The sequence below is a fragment of the Corythoichthys intestinalis genome, chromosome 17 (assembly GCF_030265065.1).
Source record: "Corythoichthys intestinalis isolate RoL2023-P3 chromosome 17, ASM3026506v1, whole genome shotgun sequence".
NCBI lineage: Eukaryota > Metazoa > Chordata > Actinopteri > Syngnathiformes > Syngnathidae > Corythoichthys > Corythoichthys intestinalis.
The window spans coordinates 28,839,999-28,859,793 of record NC_080411.1 but is presented as its reverse complement, the minus strand read 5'-3'; the positions used below and the strand labels follow the sequence as shown (position 1 = coordinate 28,859,793).

At 37.6% G+C, this 19,795-nt stretch overlaps 1 protein-coding gene across 2 annotated transcripts in view; it reads right to left on the bottom strand.

The window, feature by feature from the left end:
• The window catches only part of itga1 (integrin, alpha 1), a 102,591-nt gene that overhangs the window by 3,618 nt on the left and 79,178 nt on the right, over positions 1 to 19,795 (bottom strand). For both annotated transcript variants that reach the window (XM_057818432.1, XM_057818431.1), the window contains 11 exons: positions 15,989 to 16,099; positions 13,391 to 13,467; positions 13,129 to 13,255; positions 12,810 to 12,887; positions 12,663 to 12,739; positions 12,472 to 12,561; positions 8,967 to 9,069; positions 5,360 to 5,476; positions 5,139 to 5,237; positions 242 to 346; positions 9 to 104 (listed from right to left, as the gene is read on the bottom strand). In XM_057818432.1, coding sequence (XP_057674415.1) covers positions 9 to 104; positions 242 to 346; positions 5,139 to 5,237; positions 5,360 to 5,476; positions 8,967 to 9,069; positions 12,472 to 12,561; positions 12,663 to 12,739; positions 12,810 to 12,887; positions 13,129 to 13,255; positions 13,391 to 13,467; positions 15,989 to 16,099 — 1,080 coding nt within the window. The remainder of the gene's footprint in view (positions 1 to 8; positions 105 to 241; positions 347 to 5,138; positions 5,238 to 5,359; positions 5,477 to 8,966; positions 9,070 to 12,471; positions 12,562 to 12,662; positions 12,740 to 12,809; positions 12,888 to 13,128; positions 13,256 to 13,390; positions 13,468 to 15,988; positions 16,100 to 19,795) is intronic.

Genomic DNA, 19,795 nt, shown 5'->3' with positions numbered 1-19,795 from the left:
CGCCTTACAGTTCTGCTGATGTCACTAGCGCTCAATACAAACAGATCTGTGTTTCTGCTCCCCAGTGTGGCGTTTACCAGCATATACAGATTGGAAAAGTCCGCCTGAAAGACCCCAAAAATGATAGTCATCCAAATCCTTTCAGTTCATTGCTACTCCACTGTTCCACTACAGTCAGTACTCATAAACTAGGGGGAAATAAACAGTATCATATTATGTTTAAAAGTTATGTTGGACCTACCTTGATGAATGTGGGTTTCCACACTCTGAAGGTGACATTGAGCTGGCTAACTTTGGCCTCGGGGATCAAGCATTTAAACGAGGCGCACGGGAGGTTCTCGCAGCTCTGTGGTGCAATTCAAAAACAGTCAGTGAGGCAGAAAGGAGTCCATATACGTACATATTAGGGCTGTCAAAATTATCGTGTTAACGGGCGGCAATTAATTTTTTAAATTAATCACGTTAAAATATTTAATGCATGCGCGGAACAACCCACTCACGCATTGCCGCGAACAGACAACAATGGCGCCGTTTTCAATATACCGAGAGCTAAGAGGCAGAGATAAGCGAGTGGAGTGGACACAGGCATTCATTGGAGCTGGATATACCATTTGCAGGCACCACTGACAATCATGGTTGCCCAACTTCCCAACAATTATAACTACTGTGGCGAGCGACGTGGGGAAGAATGACAGGAGATGATCTTTTCCTTAACACCCCGTCTTTTGCGTTATTGTACCCAACGCAGAGAAGATATACCATTTGCAGCCACCACTGACAGTCATGATTGCCCAACTTCCCATCATGCATTTGGGCGGTTAATTCATTTGCTCCCGGAAACGTATAAATACGTTCTATTTTTAGATGCTTCACTGTCCCAAAAACGTATTTATACGTCTTTTGCGTTTTTTTTTTAATAAGAAGCATATATACCTTTCACTGTATCTGAGAAACAAAGAGCAAAACTCCAAACCCATTTTAAAGCAATAAAACTGGCCACTGGAGGGCAGTAGCGCATTTTGCAAGACCAGGCAACCCGATTCAAGAGCAGTGAACGGCTGGGCAGCATGGTCGGAGCGCTGGCAGCATGATGCCAGGCAGCGCTCCGACCGAACAAAACAACGCGAGGACGCCTGGAAGGCCAGGCGTTGGATGACTATGCAAAACGAGTGAGACCCTCAGTAAAGCGGCTCACCAAGAAGACCCCGCAGAAACGCAAAAATAATCCATCTTTGTGAGACAGACAACGATGAGGGAAAAGTTTACACGGCTGACGTGGCGACAACGGCGTCATCTCGGCGACAAACCGTCATCTCTCAGTAGTCATGTGTGAATAAATTGCTACTTTGCTATCAAAGGCTCTATTTGGCTGGTTGTTCATGTTATTTTGTAAAAGGAAAACATTATTCAGATGTTTGGGATGTCACTGAAGCAAAAAATAGCCGTGTTAAAGTCAAACTTATGTTTGAAATGTATGCGTTTACAAAAAGCTCATTTTCTCCGTTTTTTCATCAGAAATTGGAAAATTGCTCAAACTAAGCTATTTTCTAATGCTGATTTCTAAAGAATGGAAAAAGATATGAACTTAATTTTTTTTTCTGCTGAAAGAAGAGAGTCTAATCTTTCTTTAGGTGGGTTCTATTTTTATATAGCAATGGAACAGAATTTTCTGTGGGCCTTGCAAAATCAGTCAAAATCCGGAAAAAACGGCCGGGAGCGAAGGGCCTTGCTCTGGTGAAAATGGCTGGGAGTGAATGAGTTAACAGTTAACTCGCTACAGTATCATTCAGTGAAAGCAAAACAAAAATAATATTCCTATCTCTCAAAAAAAATTAATGTTCACAAAAGAAAAGCGCTCAGTGCAAAGAGAACTGGGATTCCCAATCAAAATAGCTATGCAAAATAATACTCAGACTTTGATCAAACTCTATTCAAACATTTCGTTTAGCTCAACAAATACACTAGATGGCAATATTTAGTCACAATATACAAACGGTCAAAATTACGATAACTTGTACTCACATTTATCTTTTAAGAATTATAAGTCTTTCAATCCGTGGATCCCTTTCACAGAATGTTTATAATGTTAATGCCATCGTGTGGATTTATTGTTATAATAATAAACAAATACAGTACTTATGTACAGTATGTTGAATGTATACATCCGTCTTGTCTTATCTTTCCATTCCAACACTAATTTATAGAAAAATATGGCATATTTTAGAGATGGTTTGAATTGCGATTAATTACGATTAATTAATTTTTAAACTGGGATTAACTCGATTAAAAATTTTAATCGTTTGACAGCCCTAGAACATATATATATATATTAACCCTTTATAGGTTGAGTGACTATTTTTGGTAGTTTGAAAAAACAACCTCATAACGACTTGGTGTCCACATATGTGGACATCACGTTTCGGGTCATGTAGGGCACAACGTTAACATTTTGTAATGTGTCCTACTACATGAGTGTGGCTCACATTCCCCAAAACGGGATGCCCACAAATGTGGACCAGCTCTAAATTGTAAACATAGTAATTTCTGGACTATAAAGCAAACCTGATTATAAGCCACACCAGCCAAATTTCCCAAAATTTAAGAAATAAATCCACATACAGTGGTATGAAAAAGTATCTGGACCTTTTGTGATTTCTCACATTTCTGCATAAAATCACCATCATATGTGATCTGATCTTTGTCAAAATCACACGGATGAAAACACAGTGTCTGCTTTAATTAAAACCACCTAAACATTTATATGTTTTCATATTTGATTGAGGATAGCATGAAAACAATGAAAGATGGGAGAAAAATAAGTAACTGAACCATCTGCCTTAGGAGACTTAAAGAGCAATTGAAACCAATTTTTATCAACCATTTAAGTCAGGTGTGTGCCCAATCACTGATGAGTAGTTCAAAGCTTCCCTGCCCACTATAATACACACACCGGGTAAGAATTGTCTTGATGAGAAGCATTGTCTGATGCGCTCGGGCAAAAGAGCTGTTTGAAGACCTGCGATCAAGGATTGTTAATTTGTATAAAGCTGGTAAAGGATACAAAACCATCTCTAAAAGTCGGGATGTTCATCAATCGACAGTCAGAGAAGTTGTCTACAAATGGAGAGAGTTTGGCACTGTTGCTTCTGTCTCAAGGAGTGGCCGTCCACCAAAGATGACACCAAGATTTCAGCGCAGAATACTTAGAGAGGTAAAAATAGAACCCTAGAGTGTCTGTTAAAGACTTACAGAAATCACTGGCACAGTACAATATCTCTGTGCACACAACAACTACAGTATATGTAAAAAAAAAAAAAAAAAAAGTTCATGGGAGACCTCCACGGAAGAAGCCACTGCTGTCTAAAAAAAACCATTGTTGCTCGTTTTGGCAAAATATTTTGTAGACTGATAAAACAAAAGTTGAATTGTTTGGGAGTAGCACAATGTGTGTAGAGGAAAAATGGAACAGCTCACCAACATCAACACCTCATACCCACTTTGAAGTATGGTGGATGGAGCATTATGATTTGGGGCTCTTTTGCTGCCTTAGGGCCTGGACAACTTGCAATCATTAATGGAAGAATGCATTTAAAAGTTTATCAAGATGTCTTGCAGGAAAACATGAGGCTGTCAGACAGTTGAAGCTAAAAATAGGATGGATGCTGCAACAAGACAATGATCCAAACACAGAAAAAAAAAATCAGCTTCAGAATGGTTTCAGAAGAACAAAATACACGATCTGGAGTGGCCAAGTCAAAGTCCAGACTTGAACCCCATTAAGGTGCTGTGGCATGATCTAAAGACAGCGATTCATGGCAGACATTCCTGGAATCTGACTGAACTACAGCAGTTTTGTAGAGAAGAATGGGCCAAGATTAGTCCTGATCGATGTGCCAGACTGATCTGCAGCTACAAGAACCGTCTGGTTGAAGTTATTGCTGCCAAAGGGGGGCCACAAAATATTAAATGTGATGTCTCACCTACTTATCTTTCCCCCTTCTGTCATTGTTTGCATAATATCCTCATTAAAATATGAAAACTTATAAAAGTATACGTGGTTTTAGTCAAAGCAGACACTGTTTTTTCATCTGTGTGATTTTGACAAAGATCAGATCACATTTGAATTCTTCCAAAAAGTTCAGATACTTTTTCATACCACTGTATATGCTGTACCTGACTTTAAGCCGCAGGTATCCATATCTTAACATTTGATATTTACATAGACGTTACACAGAAATATTTGATTGATCAAAAATAAATTTATTAACCAGATAAAAATGCATCAACATCCCCAACACATGTTGTCTGAATGCTTAAAAACTAAATTTAAAAAAACAGGTCACTGCATTTGTAAAAATATGTAATCCACTTAAACTTGAAGTGGATGAAATCCTCTTAAAAACGGTTAACAGCTAGCGGTAACACTTATATAGCAGCTTTGTTGTAGCATACTGTGGCAATAAAGTCCTTTCGAGTGCCAGTTGAAAACGGGTAATCAACGCGAGCATCGTGTTCTCCTGTCGCAGCAAATAGCCGATGCCTAATTCATTTAAAATTTTTCTTTTGTAGCAGCATATAGTATCAGATTTAGCCATATTCATCTATAAAAACTTTTGAGTAAGTCTGACGTGCTTCTGGCGAGGTTTATTGGTCCTAGTGTAGCAGCTGAGAGCTACAGTATGTCATGGCAAAATTTGGAAAGCCATTCTTTTAAAACATGTCTACCGGTAATTATCCAATTTTATTATTTTTAACAAGAAAATATTAAGCTTGTTTGTCAAAAAAAAAAAAAAAAAAAAAAAAACATAAATAAGCCGCTTCCTTATAAAAGCCACAGGGGAGAAACAGCGAGAAAAAAGTAGTGGCTTATAGTCTGAAAAATACAGTACAAGCTTTTTACTTTGTATTATTAATCATTATTGTATTTTTATTTTATTTTTGAATATGTTCTATGAAATAATACAATTTGAAATTAATTAAATGTTGTTAATAGCATAATTAATATGATTTAAAAATAAAAAATAAAAATAAATATACCCTGTGGTTATATGATTTTAAAAATAAAATTGGTAATATTTACTTGTAAATAACTGCCTTATAAAATGTTTAAAAAAAAAAAAAAAAAACTTGCCACCCACCAGTAGAAATACACCAAGTGTTTCTTTGTTCGGATTGGGTTTAACAACATCCGGGTTGAGATTAAGCGGGTTGATCAAAGCAGCCGCGTCGCATTTCATCTGCAAAGAGGAGAAAACCGGTCGGAACATTTATCTTCTCCTGTTTGTATCCTCATGTGCAGTGCTGGTAAATGGTAAATGGTGTTATGCTTATATAGCGCTTTTCCACCTGTAATGCTCACCTGCGGGCTGGTGACGATGTGCGTCAAGTACAGTAGGTAATTGTTACGAGGCGACAGCTCAGGGTAGGTCACCTTCAGATCAAGGGGGGGAGTCACCATTTCACCTGCTTTCTCCACCTAAGACAAACAGCACATATTACTTTATAATGACATCAATCATTCATTCTGTATTATTCGGCTTATATCTATTGAGGGTTGAGGGGATGCCATCCCATCTAAAGACGGACTACACCCTTCACATACAGAGACAGACAAACCGCTCAATCTCACATTCGCATCATCACTGTGTGTGAACTGAAGCCATGTTGCGTGCAACCAAATCCGGAAGATACTGAAGAGTCAATTACATTAAATGTATGAAGGAAGATGAAATACTTTGACTTTTTAATTCTAGCAAACTAATGTTTCACTGTATAGACAATGTATGATGTAAATATAAATGTTGGAATGCATTAATGCTACAAACATGAGTTTATTATATTTTTCTAATGGAAAGAATATGATTTAGATTTTCAAAACAAAGAAAAACCTGAAAAAACAACACTTTTCAATTTAATTTTTTTCATTAAAATTCTTGTCAAACTGACATCTAAACTCAAGAAAATTCATAATTTTCTGTAACAAACATTGACATAGTTGCCGATTCTACAGTGCCTTGCAAAAGTATTCGGCCCCCTTGAATCTTGCAACCTTTCGCCACATTTCAGGCTTCAAACATAAAGATATGAAATTTAATTTTTTTGTCAAGAATCAACAACAAGTGGGACACAATCGTGAAGTGGAACAACATTTATTGGATAATTTAAACTTTTTTAACAAAAACTGAAAAGTGGGGCGTGCAATATTATTCGGCCCCTTTACTTTCAGTGCAGCAAACTCACTCCAGAAGTTCAGTGAGGATCTCTGAATGATCCAATGTTGTCCTAAATGACCGATGATGATAAATAGAATCCACCTGTGTGTAATCAAGTCTCCGTATAAATGCACCTGCTCTGTGATAGTCTCAGGGTTCTGTTTAAAGTGCAGAGAGCATTATGAAAACCAAGGAACACACCAGGCAGGTCCGAGATACTATTGTGGAGAAGTTTAAAGCCGGATTTGGATACAAAAAGATTTCCCAAGCTTTAAACATCTCAAGAAGCACTGTGCAAGCCATCATATTGAAATGGAAGAAGCATCAGACCACTGCAAATCTACCAAGACCCGGCCGTCCTTCCAAACTTTCTTCTCAAACAAGGAGAAAACTGATCAGAGATGCAGCCAAGAGGCCCATGATCACTCTGGATGAACTGCAGAGATCTACAGCTGAGGTGGGCGAGTCTGTCCATAGGACAACAATCAGTCGTACACTGCACAAATCTGGCCTTTATGGAAGAGTGGCAAGAAGAAAGCAATTTCTCAAAGATATCCATAAAAAGTCTCGTTTAAAATTTGCCACAAGCCACCTGGGAGACACACCAAACATGTGGAAGAAGGTGCTCTGGTCAGATGAAACCAAAATTGAACTTTTTGGCCACAATGCAAAACGATATGCTTGGCGTAAAAGCAACACAGCTCATCACCCTGAACACACCATCCCCACTGTCAAACATGGTGGTGGCAGCATCATGGTTTGGGCCTGCTTTTCTTCAGCAGGGACAGGGAAGATGGTTAAAATTGACGGGAAGATGGATGCAGCCAAATACAGGAACATTCTGGAAGAAAACCTGTTGGTATCTGCACAAGACTTGAGACTGGGACGGAGATTTATCTTCCAACAGGACAACGATCCAAAACATAAAGCCAAATCTACAATGGAATGGTTAAAAAATAAACGTATCCAGGTGTTAGAATGGCAGAGTCAAAGTCCAGACCTGAATCCAATCGAGAATCTGTGGAAAGAGCTGAAGACTGCTGTTTACAAACACTCTCCATCCAACCTCACTGAGCTTGAGCTGTTTTGCAAGGAAGAATGGGCAAGAATGTCAGTCTCTCGATGTGCAAAACTGATAGAAACATACCCCAAGCGACTTGCAGCTGTAATTGGAGCAAAAGGTGGCGCTACAAAGTATTAACGCAAGGGGGCCGAATAATATTGCACGCCCCACTTTTCAGTTTTTTATTTGTTAAAAAAGTTTAAATTATCCATTAAATTTTGTTCCACTTCACGATTGTGGCCTACTTGTTGTTGATTCTTGACAAAAAATTAAAATTTTATATCTTTATGTTTGAAGCCTGAAATGTGGCGAAAGGTTGCAAGGTTCAAGGGGGCCGAATACTTTTGCAAGGCACTGTCGTTCTTAAAAGATAAATGTTAGTACGAATTATATTAATTTGATATTAAAGCCCTTTTAATGTTTTCGTTTGAATAAAATTTGTAAAATAAAAAAAAATTAAAAAAAAAAAAAAAAACTAGTAGCTCGCGTCACATGGCTGCGCTGCCGTACTTCACAGTGTCACTCTTTAACTATGTAAGGTAGTGATTTAAATACACCAAAAGGTGTCAATGGCGAGTTTTAAATTGATAAGAGATCAAGCCAATGAGTGTGTTTTGTGCCTTGACTGACGCCGTAGTTTCCTGTTTAGGGCAAGTCCATTGTGATTTACGTTCATTTAAGCGTTGTCTTTACAACAAACAACAGTGCTGATAATGGCTCCCAGCATCATAGTTTGTATATTATGACTAAATATTGCCATCAAGTGTATTTGTTTAGCTAAACGAGTTGCTAAAATATTTAAATAGAATTTGAACAACAGCTAAGTTTTATGTGAATTTTGCATATTTATTTTGATTGTGAATCAGTTCTCTTTGCATTGTTTTTTAACTGTGTGAGAATAGGGCCTCATTAATACAGATTGAAGCGCTTTTCTTTTTGTGAATATTATTTTTTGAGAGATATGAATATTATTTTTGTTGTATTTTCACTATGTGATACTTATGTTTGTTGCCGAAGCTTATGCAAATTCTTCTGCACACCTGTGCTGCCTCTATTGTGAGCGAGCAAAAATGGATTCTGAGCACACCTCCTGCTCTCGCTCAATTTCTCGACTCATAATAGAGGCAGCAATATAACGCCGTGTGTGTGGCGTATTTAAATCACTACCTTACATAATTAAAATAGAGTGACAGTTTTTTTTTTTTTTTTTTTTTTTTTTTTTTAAAGAGTGACACGTGGAATTCCGGCAGCGTGGCCATGTAACCGCCGTGCGACGTCAACAACAATGGCGTTCTACTAATACTTTTACAAATTTTATTGAAGCGAAAACATTCAGAGGGGTCTTAATATGAAATTATTATAACTCGTCCTAAGATTTATCTTTTAAGAACTATACATGCCCTTCTATCCGTGGTTCCCATTAAGGTTTTGGTCAATTTTATGTCGAAATACAAGACTAATTTTCCTGTTGAAATTTAATCATTAACATTCTAAACTTCATTTGAACACTTTAACAACTGAATTCACATTTAGCGAATACACAAATATGCATTAAAAGAATACAAACGGAAGTGAAAAAGTCAGGATGAAGGAAAAAAACGTTCACCATCTTCAATGCATTCTGAATAGAACTGGTTCACAAACTGAACCACATTGTAGATGAAAAAGCATCAAGAGTTCTTGAGTCTTACTGTAAAGCTGATGTTGACCTCCTCGCCGATCATACGGGTGTCGTTGAACACTGCCAAGTACTTCTCCCCCTCTTTCACTACAACATGTTCGTCCACCGGACGCCTGGGAAAAAGGCGTTCAGATTCAGATTTTGTTATTAAGGGTTAATTATGTCATCATCATCATATAAAATACTCACTGCTGCACTCTTGATTCAAAATGTGATAGTTTTATATCAATATTAGGCAAAAAGTCTGATAATAAATAGTGAAATAGAAACAAAAAAATCTAAGTTTCATTGAATGACAAGAATCAAGTTAGTTATTTCAAGCCCATGCCCAGATTTGTATTGGATTTTGTATTTTATTTTGAGCCCAGACGTAGGGGTCGTAATTTATTTATTACCTCTTTCTATGGTTATACGCCTACTTCTTTTTAAATTGTATTCCTGTTTCAGCCAAAACCTTTATTTAATTTAAGTTATTTCTTTAATATGTGTCCCTTTTAATTTGATCAAATAAACTGAGCTCACACTTGGAGTAAAATAATTACATTTAATTTGGTTGGACTCATTTGAGTCTAGGCAATGGTAAGCCATTTGTTTGTTTTTTTCCAGCCCATCTGGATTTTAATCTTATATGTTTTAGGGTGTTTGTTAGAGCAAAGAATTTGAATTAATGTTTGAGACAATTTTATTTCCTCCACTAGTAGGTGAACCCTACAGAAGGACATCTTATAAATCCAGTTCCGACAACGAAAAAAGGGATTATTATCAAAAAAGGGATTATTATCAAACTTGCAGAATGTGTTCAGAATATAAAAAAGGAAGAGGTGGTTAAATATTGTTGTAATTATGTCAAAGGTCACAGAGGTCAGAAAATTTATTTTCTGATATTTTGATTAAGGATTTGCCTATTTAAATAAAATTTTTAGGGTAGGTGATATGATGAGAACAGAAAGAGTGTTGACTTTTTGAGGCATGAGGGAAAAAGTAGCGTGTCCACACTACATAATATGGCCATGCTTTGAATTTGGCTACCTAGATGGAAGTTTGCTCTCTCAGAGTGCTCCTCTAGTCATATATTATTTTGTATTTTATTCAAGGTTAATTGTTAAATGTTAATTCTTATTGTTTTAAATATACTAGTATTTATGTATTGTATAGTCTTTCTGCATCTCGTAACCAGAAATTTCTTTCTTAACAAGAAGCAATATTTTCCCGTTTAGGCGTGTCGTAACCTGAAAATTACCTATTCTATTCTATTCTATTCTATTCTATTCTATTCTATTCTAAACTTGCCCCCACCAACTTTTATTTTCTTAATGTTTAGACTTACATTTACCCCTTTTCACTTGCTGAATGCAAGTCAAGTTTTTTACCCTTAAACACACGTTTGATTGGCTGATGACTTGACTCCCCCCCACACACACAGACACACGCACTCACAGCCCTGACAGAAATACAACATGTGGACAACATGCCGCCTCCTCCACCCCCTTCGAAGAGGAGGGCTATTAGAAGTTTTTTTTGGCCAGCAGCAGCCACTGTAAGTAATGTAAAAAGACGTCAATGTTGTGGAGGTGGGGAACACACCGCAGATTTTGCAACTGAAAGTCCGACCTGCATCGTAGTTAGCATAATATTAAACTGTGAATTTGCTAACCTGTAAAACTTGAGTAGGAAGCTACTTAGAGAGAAGTGTCCTCCTGTATATTTGTTCTACTATTAACGTTAATTAAACTGCGCATGGCCACGGTGGCAGAGTGGTTAGCTCATCAAACTCACAGTTCTGAGATCAAGGGTTAAATCCTGGGCTGCGGCCTTCGTTTGTAGAGTTTGCATGTTCTCCCCATGCATGCGTGGGTTTTCTCCGGGTTCTCCGGATTCCCCACACATCCCCAAAAACATGCATGGTAGGCTGATCGAATACTTCAAATTGTGTGTTATGAGTGTGTGCGCGAATGGTTGTTCGCCTCCTTGTGCCCTGCAATTGGCTGGCAAGCGATTCAGGGTGTACCCCGCTTAATGCCCATAGTTAGCTGGGATTGGCTCCAGCACCCCTGTGACCCTCATGAGGATAAGCGGCTCAGAAAATGAATGAATGAAATGTAGTGAACCGAGCTGTTACAGATGGAGAGTAATTTATCTTTTGTTCAGGTATGTATGTGTTCCCTTTCACTTTATACTGGTTTTTTGTTGGTTTTCACCTGTATTTTTCATTTGCAGTAGTTTCCACCTGTGATCTCAGAAGGCCTCCACAGCTGGAACCACTTCCTCATTAGTCAATCATCCAATCATCTGTTCGTCCTGCCACTATATAAGTTGAATTGTTTGCTCTGTTCAGGAGAGGCGGTGGCAGCTCTCATTTTGGTTGTCTTGGTTTGTTGAAGCCTGTTATGTTTTGCCTTTGATTCTGTTTGTGAAGTTTACTTTCTGCCACTTGTTTATTAATGGTCTCTTTTGTCTTTTTCTTTAGGTTGGCGCAGAGCACAGAGGTAGGGACTTTAGTTAGACACCTGCAGGTCTACATCGTGTCTCCCACCTCACGTAGGTACCAACTCTCTGTATTAGTCCATTAGATAGAGCGGCAACACCACCCATGTATTTTGGGGCACAATAGGTGCCTGTCACTGTAGTGTTTTAGTTTGGGGGTTGTTTTGGGTTCTAGGTTTAGTTGGGGTTTTTGAACTGTTTATTTGGTGTTTGCTGCATAGTGCAGGGGGTTGGGTAAATGTTTGTGTGCTCTGTGTCCATTGTTTCTTTTCTGTTAAATAAACTTTTTATTTGCAATTTTGACTTGTCACTGCCTCCTCCTTGCACACCTGCCGTCTTATGTTACGCCGCGGCCCCTGACCACCAGGGGTACACCTTCTAACCAATTTTCAGTTTCGTTTTATTTATGTGGTCTTAAAGCAGCCCAAAGGAGCTTTTTTGGGGGGGCGGGGGGGGGGTATTGGCTGTGCTACTGGACAAAAATAGTAGTGCATTCCTGGATATTTAAGAGATTAGTAACTAGTTTGTGCGTATATATTGCGTATGTTAATATCATGTACCACCTGAACCAATACATATGAAAGTTAGTATAAGTCAATACAGACTTATTTTGCATTAATCATTTAGCTTATCAATTAATTAGGTTAATATTTGTGAGAAATATAGCTCTGACCCCTGTTCACCCAATCTGTTTGGTCTTATTAAAGACCCTTCCCCAGCAAAAAGTGTACATGCAGGTTATGCTGTTATACAATCCCTACAAATATTGAGACCAAAGCTATGTCGTTGCAATGAAATGGAACTAATTTATTTGTATAAATGTAACAACATCGAAAGAGTGAGTAAAATCCACCTTTTAACAGTGCTAACTTAGAAATGAGCAGGTTTAATGGCGGATTTCTCGTCATTGTGCTATGCCCGATTATGATATACAGTACAGTTGAATTGTCTCAATATAAGATTTTAGTTCCAATAATAATACTATTTAAGATTTAATTTTAGGTGTCGTATACACTTTCACGCATACTCACACAGTGAACACGAGTCCAGCCTCGTACTTGACAGGGATGGAGATGTACACCATGTTGTCATTGAGAGTGGAAGTATACTCTTCACTGTCACTGTGGAGAATAAAATGTGCACACACAGACATATACACACACCATATAATGAAAATGCGTCATCATTTATTTAATTTCACAGTGACTCATCATTGCATTACCTTGTGGCTGTGACGTTGATTTGGATGTTGTGATGAATGTGATTGGGATTGACCTCAAACTTGACCTTCAAAGCTTCCTATTGACAATACATCGCATGTTATAGAACACACAATTTGATAACAAGCATGCGTTTGTTTTAGTAGTACCTCCTCATTGCTTCCCAAGAAGGGGTACCCCACGGCGCATTCCACTTTGGTGTGATTTAGAGTGCAGTCTTTTTCCGGCTGACATTTCCAAGGGAAACAAAGACAATTGCAACATCAGAAAAGGGGGGGGGGGAATGACGCTTATTTTTTCTTCACAATTTTAAACGGTTCCTCAGAGAAACATGCTTTACTGGAAATACTTGACGAATCAGCAATAATCATTCTTCTTGGTAACAGTGCGTCTGCTGAATGTTTCAAGTGAAAGTGCCAGTCTGATGGGTGACCTTATGTTTCCTTTAAAGACGTCGAGAAATCTCACCTCCACTTTGACATAATTGATATTGGGCGTGAAGCTGACGATCACTTTGGTATTGTAAGCATTGTCTTTGCTGTTTCTCACACGGATGTTCACGTCCAGTTTGTCCTTCTTAGCGCCAATCACCAAACTGAAGGGATTTCAAAGGGAGAATTTGAAAATGCAAATAATTCACCACAAGAGGGCGGCCATACACCAAGTAGAGTACTTTCCAAAAGAAGGCCTGATTTCGGATTTGGCATTATGATACGCGCTCACGATTTACCTTTTCACGCTGGGCTCTGCTTGGAGGGAAAGGTCAGTGACGCACCGCTCGTGGCTGCCACAGTCCACCAGTGGAATCTAAAAGAAGATTAAATATGGAGCACGTGTGTGTGCTATTACACAGGAAGAGTCAGAGAGCAAAAGGTTCAGACATAAACTCATGTAGTGTTATCTAACTTTCATTTTTTTTTTTGTGCAATTTTTCAACATACCCCCCCCCCCCCCAATTATATTGTATGATTTGGTTGTTGTCAGGTTTATTGTTTTATTCCACTTAAATACAATTTATTTTGAGGCCTCACAAAGATTTTTATTATATTAGATTTTATTTCTATTATAGTCCGGATCTGGAATTTTATATTACTTTTAAATTTATTTCATTAATATTTTTGCTTTAATTGCATTTTTATTTTTGATTTCTGTTGTTTGAGGCCATTTTATTTAATTTTGTTTGTTTATACTATATTCATTCATTCATTCATTTTCCATGCCGCTTTTTCCTCACGAGGGTCGTATATGTTAAAGTTTTTCATAAATCGACCACACCTGTGTTTAATAATTAAAACTTTATATTACTGCATTTTACAATTTAATTATTATTTTTTTTGTTAAGACTTTTAAATTACCTTTTTTTTTTTTCTTCATTTGAAATACACCATCATTTTTTATAAATTCATTGATTTTTTTTTTTTGTATTGTGTGCCTCAACTTGGGATTTATTTCACCGAGAGCCCAAATATAGTTTGTTATACATTCTATTTGGGGGCTAAAACTATATCTGTGTTTTATTGAATTGTTGACATAGTGAAGATTTTTGTTTTTCATTCTGATTTAAATCCACACCTTTCTTTTTATAATTTTCCATTTGAATTATGTTTTCTAGTCCAGTATTTTATTTTATTTTATTTTATTTTATTTTATTTTATTTTATTTCATTTTATTCAGCGGCCAGAATGTCATTTACTCAAGGGTGTAGGTTTGCATAGGGACAGTAGGGACATAACACTACCAACTTTTCAGGATGCTCAAATTGTCCCCACCAACCTTTAAGCAACCTTATATGCATTATATAATGAGTTCAGCTATACAGGTCATTTAGATTGTCTTCCCATATTTTGTAAGGATAGAATTGACCCAACCATTATTAAGTGAATTATTTTCATTATGTCCAAACTTGTATTTTCCCCATTTTCACTTGCTAAATGCGCCGGTAATTTTTTTCCCGCCCAAAATGCACGTTTGATTGGCTGATGACTTAACCCACCCCCGACACACGCTCACACCCACACAGCCCCAACACTGCCGCCCTCTTCGAAGGGAGATTAGAAGTTTTTTTCAGCCAGCAGCAGCCACTGTAAGTAATTTAAAAAGACGTCAACGTAGTGGAGGTGGGGAATACACCACTAATTTTGCTACTGAAAGTCCGACCTGCATCAGAGTTAGCATAACATTAAACTGTGTGAACCTGTTAACCTGCAAAACTTGAGTAGCAAACTGCTTAGATTGAAGTGTCCTACTGTTTGTGTTTTCTACTGTTAACGTTATATTAAACTGTGAGAAATGTAGTGAACTCTGCTGGAAACTAGAACCAGAAAAACGTGAGCAAGAAGCTGCTTTGGGAGAGACGGGTGCTGCATAACCTCATATGTTGCTCACACAACACAACATACACACAACATAATCATCATTAACTATGTACATTAAAAAAAATAAAAAAATACTTTTTGGGGGGATGCCGCGAGATAAGGTTGATCGTGATCGACTTAATTAGGTTAATATTCATGAGAAATGTAGCCCTGACCCCCGTTCACCTAATCTGTTTGGTCTTATTAATGTCCCGTCCCGAGCAAAATATGTACACGCAGGTTATGCTGTTGTATTGTCCCTACCAATGTTGGGAACAAACCGAGGCCCTTGCATTTATTGTATATTGCCCTCATGAAAAAACCCATTACATTAATTGAGCACTTCCAGGGGTAAATTCCAGAATAGGGAGCACCTCTGATGAAAGGCGCAGTCTCCAACATATTAGGTAAACATGCATTGCGCAGTGGAAAAACGGAATAAAAATAAGGTTTTGTGTTTGTTTGTACACTCAAGTAAAAAAGGGTCCACATGCATGACCTTAATTTCCGTTGCCTTCCTCCAAACCCTCCGGAGTGTTTCAGGGGTCAGAGTACGGTTTATTCCCAGTCTGCAAGAATGGCGGTACAATACACAGCTCGGACTGACCGCTAGATTGTAATATAATATCCAGGACCAGACAAGCAACTGTAGCTTCCGATTGGTGATTTCATGTTTGCTTCCTTTTCATAACAAGACCCGGAGAAGACCCCATTTGTTTAATTCCATATCAAGTGGTGAATACTTGCTCCTTTCCTATCTGGACACATCGCTCACCACGACCACGGTTACGTACATGAGATGGGAGTGTGGGAAGACGCACTGAAATTTTGAAAAATATCAGTGGGCGGTTCCGCACGCTAACATTTGGAGAACAGAGGCCGGGAAAAGAAAACAATCAACATCAAGAAAGGCTATTAATAGCACGTTTATATGGCTCACAAATATTTAGCAAATCTGGAAGCCGAGAATATACCGTCTTGTTAATGGATGTGGGCAGGCTTTCATCTAGGACAGGGCCTTGATCTTCGTCAGCCAGTCCAAAGTCCAGCGACACCAAGAGAGGGTCTCGGAAGTCCAGTCGGGCCTGGAAAAAGACAAAAAGGCCTCAGTTTTCTTGTTTAGATTATTCACCACAGTTAAGATTGTTCATTTCAGGGTCTCATATCCTGTAGAGTGGATGTGGTAACCTGTAAGGCTGACTTTGAGGAAAGAGAAGTTGTATAATAATGACAATATGTCGAAATCTTCAAAGGTCATAGTCTAAAGACTTATACAAGGTCACTTACATTTATTATTATTAATGAGGAAAAGCTGCATGGAAAATGAATGAATGAATATTTACAAAATAAGATTATGCAACCCTCCCCCTCGAAAATATACAAAAAAAGTGCTTACTAGACATGTGCCGGTTACCGCTTTCTAGGTATACCGTGGTATGAAAACATCAAGGTTTCAAAACCGCAAAAATTTTCCGTCATACAGTCCCTAAGGTTTAAGCTATTTTATATGTCCCAAAAATGCATGGAGAAATCCCTCGTTTGCAGCTGTAAGGTTCAACGCTCAACCACCGGTTGTTGCCTCAGTGTCAGTGAGTCGGCTGTGCTACACGATAGCTGGAGGTGAAACTCCTGAACTTTTTCAGCCTTCGAAGAAAACGAAATCGGAAATACGGGAATACTTCGGCTACAGAAAAGTTACAGACGGCCGCAGCTTAGAAGAGGAGGGCCAGCCGACATGTAAAACATGTTTCCGTAGGGTGGCTGCCGAGGAGGCAATTTTTTCCAATATTATTTCACATTTGTACTGTACATAATTAAAGGTTAGTAAACACTGTCATGAACGTTTCCCACCAGCTACGAGAGTTAACTCCGGAGTGTTTAGTGTGTCTAGCGGTGGTAAAACATATTTTTTATTCTATCTAGCAACTGTCTGTGTTGAGAGAGAGAGAGAGAGAGAGAGAGAGAGAGAGAGAGAGAGAGAGAGAGAGAGAGAGAGAGAGAGAGAGAGAGAGAGAGAGAGAGAGAATGTGTGTGTGGGTGTGTGTGTGCGTGTGTGTGTATAATGTAAACATGATACGAGTCATACACACATGCTTTTTATGGAAAGTAAGTTTTGTTCTGATGGTAATAATGTTGAGCTCTGGCTGTGGGTTTAGGCTCACCTAAAGGACTGCATTTATTTTAATTTTATTTAGAATATTTTTTTTATTTTTTTAAATTGTTTTATGTATTTTGACTTAACTTATACTTATGTTCCAGTTTGCCAATATGTTTTGAATAAGAAAATTCCTGTTTTTTTGTTGTTGTTTTTTTTACCCAGATATCTCAGTAACACATTTTAGAGCTCTAATTGGAAAATCCGTGAAACCGTGATATTTTGGTTTCAGGTTATCTTATCGTCAGATTATTGTACCAGCACATGCCTAGTGGTTACTAGTTACTTTTTTAACTTTGTTTTTTTCTTCATAATAATAACAATCTGTGTACACTGTAGTTTTGTTTTATGCGGCACACATTATGGTGAAGCTTTAAATCTTGTTGTTCTCTGTACAATGACAATAAAGGCTTTCTATTCGATTCTAATTCTATTCTATACAAATTTTGTATATATTATTTTTCCTCATTTCTCAGCAACCTTTCTTTTGAAAGTTTTCCCAAAAAGTGTTGATTTTTTTAAACTCCAAGATAAAAAAAAAAAAAAAAAAACTCAGATAAACATACAGAGAATATATGACTCTGTGAAAAAGTACACTGTATGTGTGTATGTACGTTTTTCCTCGAAAATATACTTGTTTTTGAAAATAACCAAACATTTCTGGAAAATATAAAATCTTTCAAACAAAACAATATATTCAGTCAAAATGTATACGCACAAAAAATCACTTAACTTTTTCCTTGATTATATATAACTTTTTTTTTTTTTTGCCAAAATTAGTATAATCTGTTCTTGAAGAAAAACTTTGGAAAACATATCGCTGTTTTCTAAAAAGTTTTCCAAAATCCTTTTTTCTCACAAATGTAATGAAATATTTGAGAAGGTTAAAAAAAAAAATCCAAGAAAATGAAGACACATTTCAGCCATAATTTAAAAATATACAGTACTGTATATTCTAAGAAATGTTTTGCTTTTTTCCCTGGAAATAGATCTGATTTTTCCTAATTTTCGTGTTTGTTAACCAATTCGGATTTTCTTTTTCCAGAATCAGACTTTTCCCTCCAAAATACATGACAAAAGAACAGTCATAATATCATAAAATTCCGAGATAAACCACGAAGTGTAGTGGTGTTTCTTTTTAAAGTGGCCTTTTCTGGATTTAATATGTGACACACACGCACACACTAGAGTAGAGCTGCAGCTGTTTTCACTGATTAGTTCCTGTGCGTAGTGCCAGAGGGAAGCAAATCAAAGACTTGCTTGGGCAACAATGAACAGACACTACATACGTGGCCACAAATGTCTAAAAAGTGCAAATGTGATGTATCCAGGCTGCTGACATTATGTTTAAGAATCTGTGAGGTACATACCATTCACAATCGATAACCAATATACCCTTAAATTCTCACATTGCCATGTTATTTCTTATGCATTCCTGAACGTGAAATTATTATTATTATTGTTGTTTTTCTTCAAAATCACAGTGTTTTTCCCCTTGGTGCCTTGTAACACATGTTTAATTTGATCTGTAACCACAGTTGAAGTTGAATATATATCTTGAATTAGCATTTCACCAAAAATAACTTTTTATATAAATATACTGTGTATATTTTTTTACAGTGGTACCTATACATACGAAGTTAATTCGTTATTAGCTGAAACAATTTACAGCCTTCAGATGAGAATCTGCTCCTCAGTCATAGGGTGACAGTCCAGCTATACCCAGCGCTGCCACTAGAGGGCAGTGTATCCTCTATCAATAAACAAAATGCAATACAGTGGTACCTCTACATACAAAGTTAATTTGTTCCAGGACCTTGTTTATAAGTCAAAATGGTCGTATGTCAAGCTGGATTTTCCCATAAGAATACATTGTAATTGCATTAATTTGTTCCACAGCCCGAAAACCAACACTAAATCCTTAATAAATACTGCTGGTACCATTACAAATGGGAATTACACATAGCAAAACAAATAAATTATACATAAAAATTGGAATAATGATATAATAATAACAGTAATTCCTTTAATACTGTAACAAATCAGGTTCTAATGTGGCGGATGTGTTTTGCGTGCTGTACCTGAACGCACCACGTGGCTGACGTGACAGTGAGATAGGTGCGGTAGAGATTTTACTTTCTCTTTTAATGTTCCGCTGTTGTTGGCGTCAACTGCGGCTGACAGTAGGTGTGTTGTGTTGAATCAGTTCTGAAATAAATGATTAAAAACCTGACGAAGCTGGGGATTTCTTTGGCGATGTTACAAGAATTATCACCTTAACTTATAAAGTCGGGCGGACAGAGGTCGGAGGAGAACCGTCGAGATCGTAGGCATTCTACGGCCGTATTGTCGAGCCAATTCAGGGATGCACATACCACGCTCATATTTTTCTATCATTTCCATCTTCATTTCAATGGTAAGCATTACCTTTTTCCTTTTTTTCACCACCTGCACTAACCTTCTTGGAACCTGTGTTGATTTCTCTCACAGGAAAATCAGCGTCCATCTTGCTGGAAAACAAAAACTGCGGCGCTGTCAGAAATCGTCGTATTTCGAGCATGTCGTCGGATATAGAAACAAATGGTGAGTACAATTTTACGTCGGATGTCGAAAAGATCGTGTGTCG